General features: G+C 45.6%; 1 protein-coding gene across 8 annotated transcripts in view; it reads left to right on the top strand.

The window, feature by feature from the left end:
* gria3a (glutamate receptor, ionotropic, AMPA 3a) overlaps window positions 1-14094 on the top strand; it is a 64143-nt gene that overhangs the window by 8979 nt on the left and 41070 nt on the right. For all 8 annotated transcript variants that reach the window (XR_006032087.1, XM_042093898.1, XM_042093894.1 and 5 more), the window contains exon 3: window positions 5549-5788. Coding sequence is in view for 7 of the 8 variants with exons in the window: in XM_042093898.1 (XP_041949832.1) it covers window positions 5549-5788 (240 nt within the window). In the remaining variant the exon portion in view is untranslated. The remainder of the gene's footprint in view (window positions 1-5548; window positions 5789-14094) is intronic.

Below are 14094 nucleotides of genomic sequence, written 5' to 3'. Positions count from 1 at the left end.
AACACTCCAAATGACACTGATAGTTATTTATGTGTGCAAGTGTTAGAGTGTGTTTGTTTGAGAAAGAGACAGAGAAAGAGAGAAAGAAGATATGTGTTTTAGAGAGGGAAAGAGAGAGAGAAAGCAGGAGAAAGAGGATATGTGTTTTAGAGAGGGAGAGAGAGAGAGTGCAGGAGAAAGAGGATATGGGGAGAGAGAGAGCATGTGTAATAGGGAGGGAATGAGAGAGAGAGAGGATGCATTTTACAGAGGGAAAGAGAGAGACCCTGTGTAGTAGTGAGAGACCCTGTGTAGTAGTGAGGGAAAGAGAGAGACCCTGTGTAGTAGAGAGCAGAGGTGGGACCAAGTCACTGTTTGGCAAGTCACAAGTAAGTCCCAAGTCTTAGCAGTCAAGTCCAAGTCAAGTCCCAAGTAAATACAGAGAAGGGCAAGTCGAGTCCAAGTCCAAGTCACATCAAAGCCAAGTCGAGTCCAAGTCCAAGTCCCAATCTTTTTCAAGTCCTGAACAAGTCATCAGGTACTCTTCACTTAATAATGCCATTATTAGACTATCGATCATAATTTTAGCACTTCCATCTAATCCACAGTATTTTTTTTATAAATACAGATTAAAATATGTTCAATGTTTCTGTCTTGTAATCTTTTACGACATATGCATGTGCATACCTGTATAATATACACATGTGCATACCTGAGTAATCTGTACAAAACGGATAGCTACATGACACTCAGCACAGCTGCAAATATATATAATGTTTTTCCAAATTGCGGAGCCCACTGTAAGGATGAGTAATAATTTGACTGATGGTATTTCACTGCGCTAGGCCACAGATTTGCCTGCAAACAATTTATTAGGCTGTCTGCCAGTGGTGACTCATAAGGGAAGCCAAGATCAACACTTTTATATTATTTAAAAGATAATAATGACAGTAATTGTGTTTTAAAGTATTAATTTCTTAAGAAATACTACACATTTGATGCTGTTTATCTAATTTGTAAATGGTGCACTGTCACTTTAAGCCCATTGTGCACTGTCCACACGTTCTCCTAATGATCTTTTTTTACCAGCTCCGTTCAAATATAGCCTATGGCTAGTCCACAAACTCAAACATTGTTTGTGCCACATGTATAGCACAATATTAACAATGATAAGCATGATATTAAGTTGGCACAAACAGCTTTCATTCCTTTGGAAAGAGAAACATGTATGACATGATGCTTGCTTGACATTTTCTGTTTGCAATTAAAAGTGAATTATGAGCCTGGTAGCCAGTAGCCACCTAGCTACAGTAGCTGAGAGGAATGCGTTTCAATCGGCATATCATGTGCTTCATGTAAATAAATTATTAAATACTTCTGGACTCACCAGTTCCATTACACAAGGCAAAGACAACTCTTCATAATATTCTTGTCCACTTTCCAAATCACAGTGAGTGCAGCTATGTCATAGTGACCTGGATCTCATAGTTTATAACAGTATAGTAGACTAGTGAGAACCGGATTCACAATCTCCTCTAATCTCGTACTTGTTGCCTCCACGATTTCTTTTTATATGTTTCTTATATTTAAAAGAAGATATCAATCATCATCAACAATGACAAGCCAGCTGGAACCTACTCGTTTTCTCTCCCTCTCGTGCGTGCTTAGATGTGTTCTCAATTAAATGCAGTAGCCTAGCATAAGTTTAAGTTGGATCTTAATGGAGAGGACTCGAAAAGTATCATCTTTATGTAACATGCTGTTGGTGCTTTTTGACAAACGTTCTCTAACAAGAGTGCAAATCAATTTGCAGTAAAGACAAAGATTTGTGAGGGTAGTGGCAGTAGGCTACTGAACTGTGCTCTGTCCGCTTGTCTCCGCTATTTTTTTTTTTTTAGTCGCAGGAAAGCGTCTCTGGGTTGACTGGTACACGATCAGGAAATTTAGTTTTTGATTCGAGACATGTCAAGTCATCACAAGTCAAAGAGGCAAAGTCCGAGTCAAGTCTTGAGTGAATAGTATTCAAGTCCAAGTCGAGTCGCAAGTCATGCCGAATTTTATCAAGTCAAGTCTGAAGTCATTAAAATCATGACTCGAGTCTGACTCGAGTCCAAGTCATGTGACTCGAGTCCACATGTCTGGTAGAGAGAGACCCTGTGTAGTAGTGAGAGACCCTGTGTAGTAGTGAGAGACCCTGTGTAGTAGTGAGGGAAAGAGAGAGACCCTGTGTAGTAGAGAGAGACCCTGTGTAGTAGTGAGAGACCCTGTGTAGTAGTGAGGGAAAGAGAGAGACCCTGTGTAGTAGAGAAAGAGAGAGACCCTTGGGAAAGGCTAGACAGGGAAGGATGAAGCTGTGATACAGGAGAAACTAGATCACAGAAACCAGCTCAGCAGTCCCCACAGGAGACGTCCAGGCCGGGCCAGCTCTCATGCAAGCGCCCGCTCTTCTCATCACACCACGCTACACTACACCACACCACACCACGCCACACTGCACCGCGCTGGCTTTGTGTGGGGGACGCCAGCCAGCGGTGCAGCAGAGCCCAGCACTGCCACAACCCACTTCTGACCTTGGGCTGTTCACCGCTTCCTGCTCTTTTCAATGATGAGCACTGATCAATGTTTCCATGGTGAACGAATGCCCACTGTAGCGTTGTACAGGGCTATTGAGGCCGCGGTGACACCTTTTTCCCCGTGTCGGTGCTGCCGGCTGTTTTTGAACGTATCCTCCCTTTGAGCCGTGGAAGAGGATGCTATGGGATGGATGTGGAAAGAAGGATGTGATAGATAGATAGATAGATAGATACTTTATTGATCCCCAGGGGAAATTCAAGGTCTCAGCAGCATACAGACAACACATACGCATTCTTTAGTGATGCGGGTGGAGAGACGTGCATCACATCACACGGCCCACCGTCTTTTTGACTCAGAGGCACAAGCTTTGTTTCCCCCTGTTGCTTTCATGGTAAAGCACAGTGCCTGCTGCAAGCACCATGGAGAATTCAAATCCCCCAGCAGCAGCACGAGGAACGCTTGTGTCTTTGTTTTTTGCTCTGAGCAACTTTAGATAAAAGTGTTTTGGTACATGTGACGTAAACGAATCAAGGGAAGTGCACTGTCAGCAATGGTAAAACATAATAAAAAACACACAGCCCATAAAGGGACTCTTTCTAAGTGTCTCCAGTGAAACAGGGAAAAGCTCTCCTGCAATCGAGCAATGCAGACATTATGTTTTACTGTTTACGCATAAAGGCTAGTCATGCAGATAGTCTCACGCATAACACAGAATCTTCTATCTTCAGTATCTGTACAGTATATTCATCTGAGCAGAGCAGGCTTTGGAGGAGGTTAACCTGTGGCCGTGGCATTGAGGGAAACTGGCTGTGACTGATGACTGCCCTTGATTCCTGATTCACTTTTCGGGTCTGGCTACTGAAAGAGGCCAAGCAATGAGGGGGTGAGAGAGGGATCAGATTTGGGTGGAAATGAATGGCAGTGAGTGAGTGGGAGTGTTGGGATGGGGCATCGTTGGCAGGGACAAAGGAGCTCTCTCTCTTCTCCAAAGCTTTGTTTGTTCCTCCCTTTTTCTCTCCATCTCTCTCTCCTTCTCTCTGTGATCATCTCACCTCTTGCATCGCACTGTTTGCCCTGTCTGCTCTCCCCAGTCTGTTGCCTTCTCTTTCTGCTCTGTCGCTTTCTCTCTCTTTTCTATCTCTTTTTCTCTTCCTTCCTCTGCTCTCTTTCTCTCTCTCTCTCTCTCTCTCTCTTCCTGTGTCTCTCTCTCTCCCCCTCCCTCACTCTGGCAGACAGGGATTGATTTTCTGACTGCCTTACTGATGTCCTCCACTTTATCTCTCTAAGCAAGGGCAAAGAGAGGAAGACATTCCGATCTCTGTCTCTTTCTCTCCATCTCTGTCCATATCTCTCCTTTTGTCTATTCATTTTCTGCACTTTGCACTGCATTATCCGCATGTCGTGAATTAGTGCCCACAAATATGGAGTGGTTAGATGAGGAGGTCTTCTCAGAGAAAGCAAAAAGCTAAGGGTCACATATGTGATGGTAAGGAGAAAGGACAGATCTCTCTCTTTCTCTCTCTCTCTCTCGCTCTGGCTGTCTAACGCACACACACACACACACACACACACACACACACACACACACACACACACACACTTACACTGGCTGTCTAACACATACACACACACTCACATCACCCCCACTCCCCACACACACACACAAACACATACACACTCCGAGACCTGCATAATGATGCCAAAGCAGACAGGGGCAGATGCAGCCGGATGGAGGCTGGCTGCTTTCATCCTCTTGTATTTGTTTCCCTTTGTACACATTTTTGTCAGTGCAGCACTCAGACCTCAGAGTCAAAGAGAGCACTATCTTAGTCTGCATGGTAAATCTCTGACAGCTACATATAACCTCACCCTGGCTACTGACCAACTTAAATAATTCATCATTTAATCATTTGCAACTGCAAAAACATTTTTAATTCATTATTTTAAGCCTGAGATGTAAGGTCATAATGTAAAATCTGCATTATCAATTACTCTCTTCAGAGTAGCATAAATGCAGAGCTGAGAGAGAGAGAGATGCCTGGGACACTGTGCACGGTGCCACAGGAAGTGCTGTGCATTTAGGGCAGTGAGCAGTCACTGATTCCCCTGTTAGTGATGGATGGCTGCTCAAACAGAAGCCCTCAGTCTGAAGGGGAAGTAAAGGGCAGAGGGATCAGGCGGCCACATCACGGCTGCTCTCTGTTAGAATGCCGCCCGGCTAGCACCAGCTTGCCTCTGGTTCTCCTCTCCGCTCACTCGCTCGTCATTGCGTATGATCAGAACCACTGCTGCATATTTAGATTTGGTGTGTGTGTATGTTTAGATTTGGTGTGTGTGTATGTTTAGATTTGGTGTGTGTGTATGTTTGTCATTGTGTTTGATATTTCTTTCTTGCTACTCTTACCTTGTCTCTTGGCTCTTGTGATTGGAAATATCTGGAAATATTTTTTTTTTGCCAATCACAAAAAAACCCCATCACTGCTGTGCACAGGGACTGCCCACAGATTGGTCTTGACATGTGCAAACAAGTTGATGGCACTCTGAGCGAGACGCTCCTTTAAATGGTCTTGTTACCCCCATGGTCATTTTTGAGCCTGAGTGACTACTACACTCATTTTGTGAGAAGGGAAATATGCAGATCTGGGAAGTGTTGTGAATGCCACATAGTGTCAGGTTGTTTGGAGGGAAACACACTAAGAATATTTTGTGAATGTCACAGGTTGTTAGAGGAGTTGAGTGAATGTGAGTGGATTTAGTGAATGAAAGGTTTTGAAAAAACTTTTCTTGAATATCTCTCTTTCTCTGAGCCTTTCTGTGTGGTGTTAATAATAAGGGGAAATAATAATAGTTTTGCAGTGCAGACCCACTTTTAACTTTTGATATTGACCAATGACACACAACTGAGAAAACAAAACAAAAAAAGAACGAAACTGAAGAGCATGTGTGGCGAGATAAAACATTGAATATTTCTCTCTCCATTTGCCTCTCTCCACAGTCTGTTCACAGTTCTCGCGGGGTGTGTACGCCATCTTCGGCTTCTACGACAGGAAGTCCATGAACACGCTGACGTCGTTCTGCGGCGCCCTGCACACCTCCTTCATCACGCCCAGCTTCCCCACCGATGCAGACGTCCAGTTCGTCATCCAGATGCGGCCGGCGCTCCGAGGCGTGGTCCTTAGCCTGCTGGCCCATTACAAGTGGGAGAAGTTCGTCTACCTGTACGACACAGACAGAGGTGCGTTGGGAAGGCTGTGTTGACGTTTCTGTGAGAGAGCACTGTCCTCGCCTCTAATGCTGTACAAATGCCAACCAAAGACTTTTTCAGTGTGTGTGTGTGTGTGTGTGTGTGTGTGTGTGTGTGTGTGAGTGCGTGTTTGAGTGAATGTTTCTCTCTCCCCTCTCTGTGTGTGTGTGTGCACAAATATAGATGTTTCTCTCTCTCTGCTCTGCTCTGTTGGTGTGTGTGTGTGTATGTGTGTGTGTGTGTGTGGTGTGTGTATGTTTGAAAGAGAGAGAATCAAAGGAAAGATGAGGAAGAGAGAGAGAGATGTGTGTGTGTGTGGGTGGGTTAAATGATTTGGATATGACTGGTTTGTAATTGGATTATGTGGAGGCAAGGCTTGATGGACTGACTTTAAAACGTCCTTCATGCTCTCCTCCTCATCACCACCAACCTTCGGGCCTCTTCCCCCACCTCCCTCTCTAATGCCACTAAACCCACTTTACATTACAGACCCACTTTACATCAGACATTAAAGCCCACGGATAGAGATATACCTGAGGAGGTGCCACAACCCACTCTGTATGTGCAAAATATATGCAGAGCATATATCTACTTTATACCCACAAATTATATACCAGAGTTCCAGAGTGGAATTAAGTCTGGGGTCATGGAGTTGAATAGAGGGAAGAAAAGAAAACTGAGTCAGATAGTCCATTGCTCTGTGTTAATGTGTTTCACTTTGTGCATTAGAGATTACTTATAGTCTAGTGATGGTGGTTGTTAAGAAGTTTCATAAGACGAATGAACAGAAGTGGCAGTTCATGTATAATGAGTATGTGTGTGTGTGTGCGGGTGTGTGTGAGTGTCTGTGTGTGTGTGCATGTGTGTGCATGTGTGTGCGTGCGTGTGTGTGCGTGCCTGTGTGTGTGTGTGTGTGTGTGTGTGTTAAAGCGAGAGGGGGAGAGTCAGGGATGATGCTTATACAATGCCGCTGATGGAGGGAGGGAATGTGACCTAGTTGAGAGGATGGCCTCTATGGATCCCCTGGGCTCATTGAGCCTCTGTTCGGACGTTGCGGTTCAGAGGTCGTAATTAACATCACTTTGAATAACTCACTATCAAAACAAATTGAATTAGCCTGATCCGCGGTGCTGATTGTGCTAGTAGGATTTTGTCACATCATTGTTTTGTGTGTGTGCGTGCATGCGTGTGTGCGTGCATGTGTGTGAGTTCGAGAGAGAGATAATGTCAATTGTTGTTATTATTACTATTATTTGCTCATTATTTTTATGTATTTTTTTTATGTATGTATTACTTTGGCAACATTGTAACACTTACAGTCATGCCAATAAAGCTCATTGAATTGAAATTGATATTGAAATTGAGAGGGAGAGAGAGAGAGAGAGAAAAAGGTTGGGGAGTCATGCTGTTAGTGGCCTCAGTGTTTGGTTGATTTGTTTGTGTGTTTAGTTAGTAACGGCATGTGATGTAAGGGGGTCCAGCTCATCACTGCTAAGTGCAGAGTTGTCTCTGGAGGAACAGGCCAGAACTCACTCTTCCTGCACCACACCACACAGCCTCTATATTTAGTGTGCCTGGACAGTGCAGAGCAGTGCTTTATTAGGGCATAAATGGGGTCAGATTTGGCTTTCTCTTCAAAAAGCCCTTTCATCTATATTTTACACCAGATCCTCCTCAGCTCTGTGTGTTTCTGTCCATTTTTTTCTTGATGAGTATAAAGCTCGGTCTTATCTCCGCCAAAGAGGCTCATTCCACACACACACAGCTAAAGTACACTAGCCTGACATTACACACACACACACACACACAGCTACACTAGCCTGACATTTAATCCATTCGCAAAGTGGCTCTAGCACTTGAGTCCTTTTCTCTCTGTGTTTTTGTTATTTAGCCTAGCATCCAGGCTGGAGTAACCTCTGTGTGCCCTAGCCTTCCTTTCGTGTTAGCATCATGACGTCCATGTGAAGGCCTGGCCAGTGAGCTGATGGTGATGGGTTGATGGGATGATTGAAGTGTGACATGAAGGTCAAATGGCAGCCCTCTTCCTTGAGCCAGACACTTTTACAAAGACATATGAGCTTGACTTGTGATATGAAGTACATTTAACCTGCTAAGTTGGTATTCAAAATTCTCACTTGCAATCTTTCACACTCTCATTCTCCAAATTCTCACTCTTAATACACATTACCCCCCCCCCCCACACACACACACACACACAAACACAAACAAACACACACACATACAGCATCTAACCAAATTACTCACAATTTAAATTAGGCCGCCTGTGATTTTGATGATGTAAGAATGTAACTAAACTCCATTTAGTTAACCCTTTTAATTTTATTCAGGTGTGAGTTTATTTATTTATGCATTTCGCTGGTCCTTAACCACAACACCATCACTGTTGCTTGTTGCATTAGAATGCTGAACTATTAGCAAAACAAAGCAAAAAAGAACACCAACATGGGGCAGTTAGTGGGGCAGCTCCCAGAGGTAACTAGAAATGTAATGCCAGAGGAATTACAATAGTGGATGGAAAGCTGCTGGCTTAATGTTGGTGGGGAGATTCCTGGAAAAAAAACATTGAATCACTTAATCTTTAAGTTTATACAAACCCTCCTACCAAAAAAATGGCTGTGACTTTTATTTTGACACACGGGAAACACTTAAACAGGATGTGTAGTTTTAGGGAGCGCCAGATCGTATGCATTAGAAGCTGAGACAGTTGGATTCACAGGTGACACCTGTGCCAATGTTCTGATTAGCCCGGGAACTACTCTGGGATCTTAACGAGCGCAGCTGGCTTTAGGCCATTATGACATCACAGCCATTCAAGTCTATGGGGGAAAAATGAGCTTTTTAACATTTTTAATCCCCTATTTCTCAAAAAGTATAAACTTTTAAAAAAAAATCTGAAATAATAACTCTCTTGCCCCACTCCAGACCTTCAGAACGGTTATTTCAAAATGTCTGTACGTTAAGCGGTTAGAGTCGCATTCATTCTTGAAAAGGTAAAAAGAAAAGGTTATAATAAGAAGAAGCCAGGAGATTTCAAGATAGTGGATTCCATCCACTATAATTAGTCAGACACACTTGACCGTAGCCTGACGGCCACCAGCTACCCCTCCTCTGCCACCCCACCACCCAGGGCCCCTCGTCGTGCCACTCGAGACGGGAGAACGCAGAACAGAGACAAGAGAAGGTGAAATAGGAATGTGCCCTCCAGCCATTAGAACCATTTGTCCCTTTTCCCCCAAAATACATTCACACCAAAGCCTGCTGCTGCTGTCTCTCTCCCCTCTGCTGCCGCGGTGATTGGGAGAGGTAGCAGATTCAGGTCAAGGTTTCAACACAGCCATTTCCAGACCAGACTTTCTGCATTCGGATGGCCTTGGGGTGTTTGGTCTGCCATGACACCAGATAGAACACCCTCATCCAATGAGCAGCAGCTTAGCAAAAGTACATACGGAAAACGAGAGCATTTCTAGGTATGTGGGCTCCCTCCCCACCGTGGAGAAGCTGCTGCATCCCTTAGGTCATCCTTGGGGACTAAATAATCTCACAGTTATGTGGATCATCCCACTTGCTGGCTAAAACATCCCACTAGCATCCTCTCCTCGCAGTGGAAGCACATGACCTGAAAAAAAGAGAATGAGCATAGTCACCCCAAACTAAGGAATCTTCTATGCGTAGAAACTGTCCACATAGGCAGGTACATGGCTAAAGTATTGCTGTTGCCTGTCTTGGTTGTCTGCCCAAAGACTGTTTGAACATGACAGACGTGCCAGAGCTCTATAATGGCACTACCTAAAGTCCCTCAGTAGCACTAGCCAGGGCGATGAGCATACTGCACTAGAGAGCCTAAATGAAGGTCAGGGCAGCGAGTGATTCATACGTTGCTCCGCCATCACATGCCCTCTGGCCAGAGCCCCAGAGGAAGACACTGTGTACAGCACATGTTGCCGTTACCTTCACCTGACCCCCACATGACAGACTTTCCAGTGACAAACATAGAGCTCTTCTTAAAGGTGTAGTGTGTGGTTTCAGGGGACGTCAGCTTGAGTTGAGGCACCATTTATCCAGCATATTAACTGTTTCAAGAGAGTTCCATTATCAGCATGTTATTACACGGCTCTTCGGAGTGCAGCAGAATGCTCCATTCACTTGAATGGGCCTTCCCAACATTCGGTGGTCTGCTAATTCTCAATAACAGACCGTTGCTAAGTATAACAGACCGCTGTCAAGGAAAATGGGCTTTGTGCTTCTAATTCTTAAAAAAAATATATATTTTTTTTTTTTAAATCAACTGTTTGTGCAGTGTGCATTTTGGCACATAGCAGCCTCTTAACCTCATAAAGTACAGAAAGTGTGTGAAGTTCTATGCAGTCCTCTAGGGAGTCTAACCCAAAAACTCGATATTACAAGTCTTTGGAGTCACCTTGTCATTGACTAGTCTGAAGAGGTAATGTCGTGTGTGAACAAGCACTCCTTGTGAGCCTTTTATGTGCCTGACGCGTTTTGAGTGGTGGTGGTGGTGGTGGTGGTGGGGGTGCTAGCGAGCCATGAGCATCTCCCAGCCCAGACAGACCCTCTTTCCCTGAACCCTGTCATATCAGATAGCGGATATCTGACTCGGTGCTCCAGCCTATTTAAAGTAGAGAGCGATACTAAGCTCAGTGCAGAGAGAGAGAAAGAGAGAGAGGGAGAGAAGGAGAGAGAAACAGAGGGGGAAGAGAAGGAGGGAGAAACAGAGGAGAGAGAGAGAGAGAAGCATCCTGGAGCAGCTTAATGGAAAACTGTGGATGAGCTTTGAAGAGCTGAGTGAAAGATTTACCACTCAGAGCCCCCTCGCCGCGAGCTTTAAATAAACAACACGTGTTTCGAATAAAAGATCATCTCATAGAAAGCAAAACTTCACTCCCCTTATCCCATCTTCAGACAAGCCCAAAATAGAAGTGTGTGTGTTTTGTGTGTGTATACAGTGTGTGTGTGTGTGTGTGTGTGTGTGTGTGTGTGTGTGTGTGTGTGTAAAAGAGAAAGAGAGAGAGAGAGTGTGTGTGTGTGTGTGTGTGTGTGTTGTTGTTGTACATTTAATGTTTACAGGCGCCTGCGTGTATTTTCATGCCTGTCTTTGTGTACTCTGCATGGAGATGAAGTTCTCCCCGGAGCTTCGCCAGGGCTGATTAATCACCTACTGCTAAATGGCACAGTCGGGCTGCTTTCAGGAGCGCTGAGCACATGCTAATTAACAATGGAGAGATGAGGCCAGAACCAGGGATGAGCACACAAGTGAGAAAGACAGAAGGGAGAGAGAGAGAGAGAAGGAGAGAGGGGGAAGGACAGAAAAAAGAGTGTAAAGGAGAGAAAGAGAGGGAGAGAGTGTGAGAGAGAGAGAGAACAGGCAAGGGAGAAAATGCTTTGATGCAGCTTCAGATCATGGGGTGTCATGTACATAATCCATCTTGTCTTTCAAAGCTTTCATGTATCAGTTTTCACCTTCCTTTGTATGCATGCTGTGTATCTGAGAAAGAGAATGTGTGTGTGTGTGTGTGTGTGTGTGTGTGTGTGTGTGTGTGTGTGTCTGTGTGTGTGTCAAGAGGCCTGGAGTGCTGTAAAATGCTGAGTCACTCGGGCCCTGTGCTGTGCTGTGCTGTGCAGTGTGAGCAGCTGGGGACTGCACAGCTGGCCCGGACCAGAGCTCTCTCCTGGGTTACAGAAGGTCCTTCCACGCCAGCGGCACCCATGTGTGTGTGCATGGGTGCCTGCTCAGTGAGAGGAGAGATAGGGGAGTGTGTGTGTGTGTCTGGGGGGGGTGTGGTCTCATGGGGTGGACGGTGAGGTACTCAGATGGCCTGCGCTGCTTGTTCCCGTACGCATTTCACATCTTTACGCCTCCCAGAAAGCACCAGCTCACTGCTGCTGTGTCTGTCTGTCACTCCCTGTGAGCACCAACCACACCAGGCTGTGTGTTCGTCTGCCCTGTCTGAAAGCCTTCAAATGCTTGACACTATAGAGGGGATGTGAAACTGGAGCCTCACACAGTCGACTCTCTACGTCGTACACTACTAACTCAGGACAGCTACATGGGCTCCATGGCAGCTCACAGCCCCCCTGCCTCCCTCTCTCTTTTTCTCTCTGCACACACTCACACACACAGTCTAATTTACCCACGTCTGCCTGGCCTGCTTTTCTCACTGACAGCATTTCAGCACCACGGACAGCGATCAGTGTCCTAGTTCCTCTCAGCTCTCTTCAGCCTCAGCAATTCCTCCAGTCTTATCCCACACACCCCTTCTCTCTCCTTTCTAGCTCTCTATCAAAACCCTCAGTCCCCTCTGTCCTTAGCAAAGGAACCTAGAGGCTGACCTCAGAACAGAATCTGATCAGACCTGACGCAAATGAGGCTGGTAGTCGCTGGTAAATTACTCATTATGGGGCTCGAAAGCCATGGGGGATGCTTTCTGCATTACTTTGAATGTATTATTTAGATTTAGATCTACATTTATTCATTTAGCAGACGCTTTTATCTAAAGCGACTTACAAAAATGAGGAATAGCATTTGAGCTACAATGCAGAGGAGACCTTGTGTGAAGACGAAAAAAAAGTCACTGTGAAGTGCAAACAATGTTCAGGTAAAAAAGGGACAACGGCACCACTCCTAAGCCAACCAGTGAGCTATGGAGAAGGAGCAATGTCGTTAGCATGCTCAGTTGTGCTTTTGACTGGGTCTGGGAGACCGAAGCCATATGAGGTGACAAACCAAAGGAACCTTTGATTGACTGATGGAGTCACATGTTGTTGTTTTTTTTTTTTTGCCACTGCAGTAGGTTTGGTTTTGTCCATACAGAGAGAGAGAGAGAGCTCTGGTCAGCAGCAGTGGATAAAGTAGCCTGGGAATGCGTCAGAGGAGCCGTGTGGGGATTAGTGACCCAAATGGGAAGCAGCTTCTTTAGAGCTTGTGTATGTCATCTGCGGACATTTTTAGTCATTGTGGTTGTAAGTAAAAACCTTAGCTTCACCTCAAAAATATTAAATGCATGAGTTGAGTGTAGCCTGAGGATGAGGACATAATGCTCTCTCTCTCTATCTCCCCCTCTCCCTCCCTTTCTCTCTCTCTTTCTCTCTCTCTCTATCTCTCCCTTTTTTTGCACTCTTTCTCACTCTGCTGCACACACACACACACACACACAGACTTGCATTCATGCACAAACTGAAAGAACTTATGTATGCTAAAATATGCTCCTGCGCAGCGTTTCTAATGTGTTTGTGTGTGGCTATTTGTTTGCACCGATGCTGACTGTTTATGGGACAGATCATCGCGTTGACTAAACTAGTCTGGACAGAGCTCCTCACGTAAGACCATTTTTTGCCTGCCCCACCGGCACTCGGAAAGACTGGGAAGTTTTAAAGAGGTCACTCTCTCCCCAAGGGAGCAGAGGATGCAAGGGGACGCAAAGAAAGCAAAGGAGAGCTGGAGGAGAAGAGGAGAGGACAGGAAGAGAGGAGGAGGAGAGGAGAGGACAGGAAGAGAGGAGGAGGAGAGGAGAGGACAGGAAGAGAGGAGGAACAGAGGAGCAGTGGTGAGGAACTGAATTGAGAAGAGAGAAGGAGGAGAGGAGAGGACAGGAAGAGAGGAGGAACAGAGGAGCAGTGGTGAGGAACTGAATTGAGAAGAGAGAAGGAGGAGAGGAGAGGACAGGAAGAGAGGAGGAACAGAGGAGCAGTGGTGAGGAACTGAATTGAGAAGAGAGAAGGAGGAGAGGAGAGGACAGGAAGAGAGGAGGAACAGAGGAGCAGTGGTGAGGAACTGAATTGAGAAGAGAGAAGGAGGAGAGGAGAGGACAGGAAGAGAGGAGGAACAGAGGAGCAGTGGTGAGGAACTGAATTGAGAAGAGAGAAGGAGGAGAGGAGAGGACAGGAAGAGAGGAGGAACAGAGGAGCAGTGGTGAGGAACTGAATTGAGAAGAGAGAAGGAGGAGAGGAGAGGACAGGAAGAGAGGAGGAACAGAGGAGCAGTGGTGAGGAACTGAATTGAGAAGAGAGAAGGAGGAGAGGAGAGGACAGGAAGAGAGGAGGAACAGAGGAGCAGTGGTGAGGAACTGAATTGAGAAGAGAGAAGGAGAGGAGAGGACAGGAAGAGAGGAGGAACAGAGGAGCAGTGGTGAGGAACTGAATTGAGAAGAGAGAAGGAGGAGAGGAGAGGACAGGAAGAGAGGAGGAACAGAGGAGCAGTGGTGAGGAACTGAATTGAGAAGAGAGAAGGAGGAGAGGAGAGGACAGGAAGAGAGGAGGAACAG

The sequence above is a fragment of the Alosa sapidissima genome, chromosome 5 (assembly GCF_018492685.1).
Source record: "Alosa sapidissima isolate fAloSap1 chromosome 5, fAloSap1.pri, whole genome shotgun sequence".
Lineage (NCBI taxonomy): Eukaryota > Metazoa > Chordata > Actinopteri > Clupeiformes > Clupeidae > Alosa > Alosa sapidissima.
The sequence above is the reverse complement of the archived record's forward strand: the minus strand, read 5'-3'. Positions and strand labels throughout refer to the sequence as shown.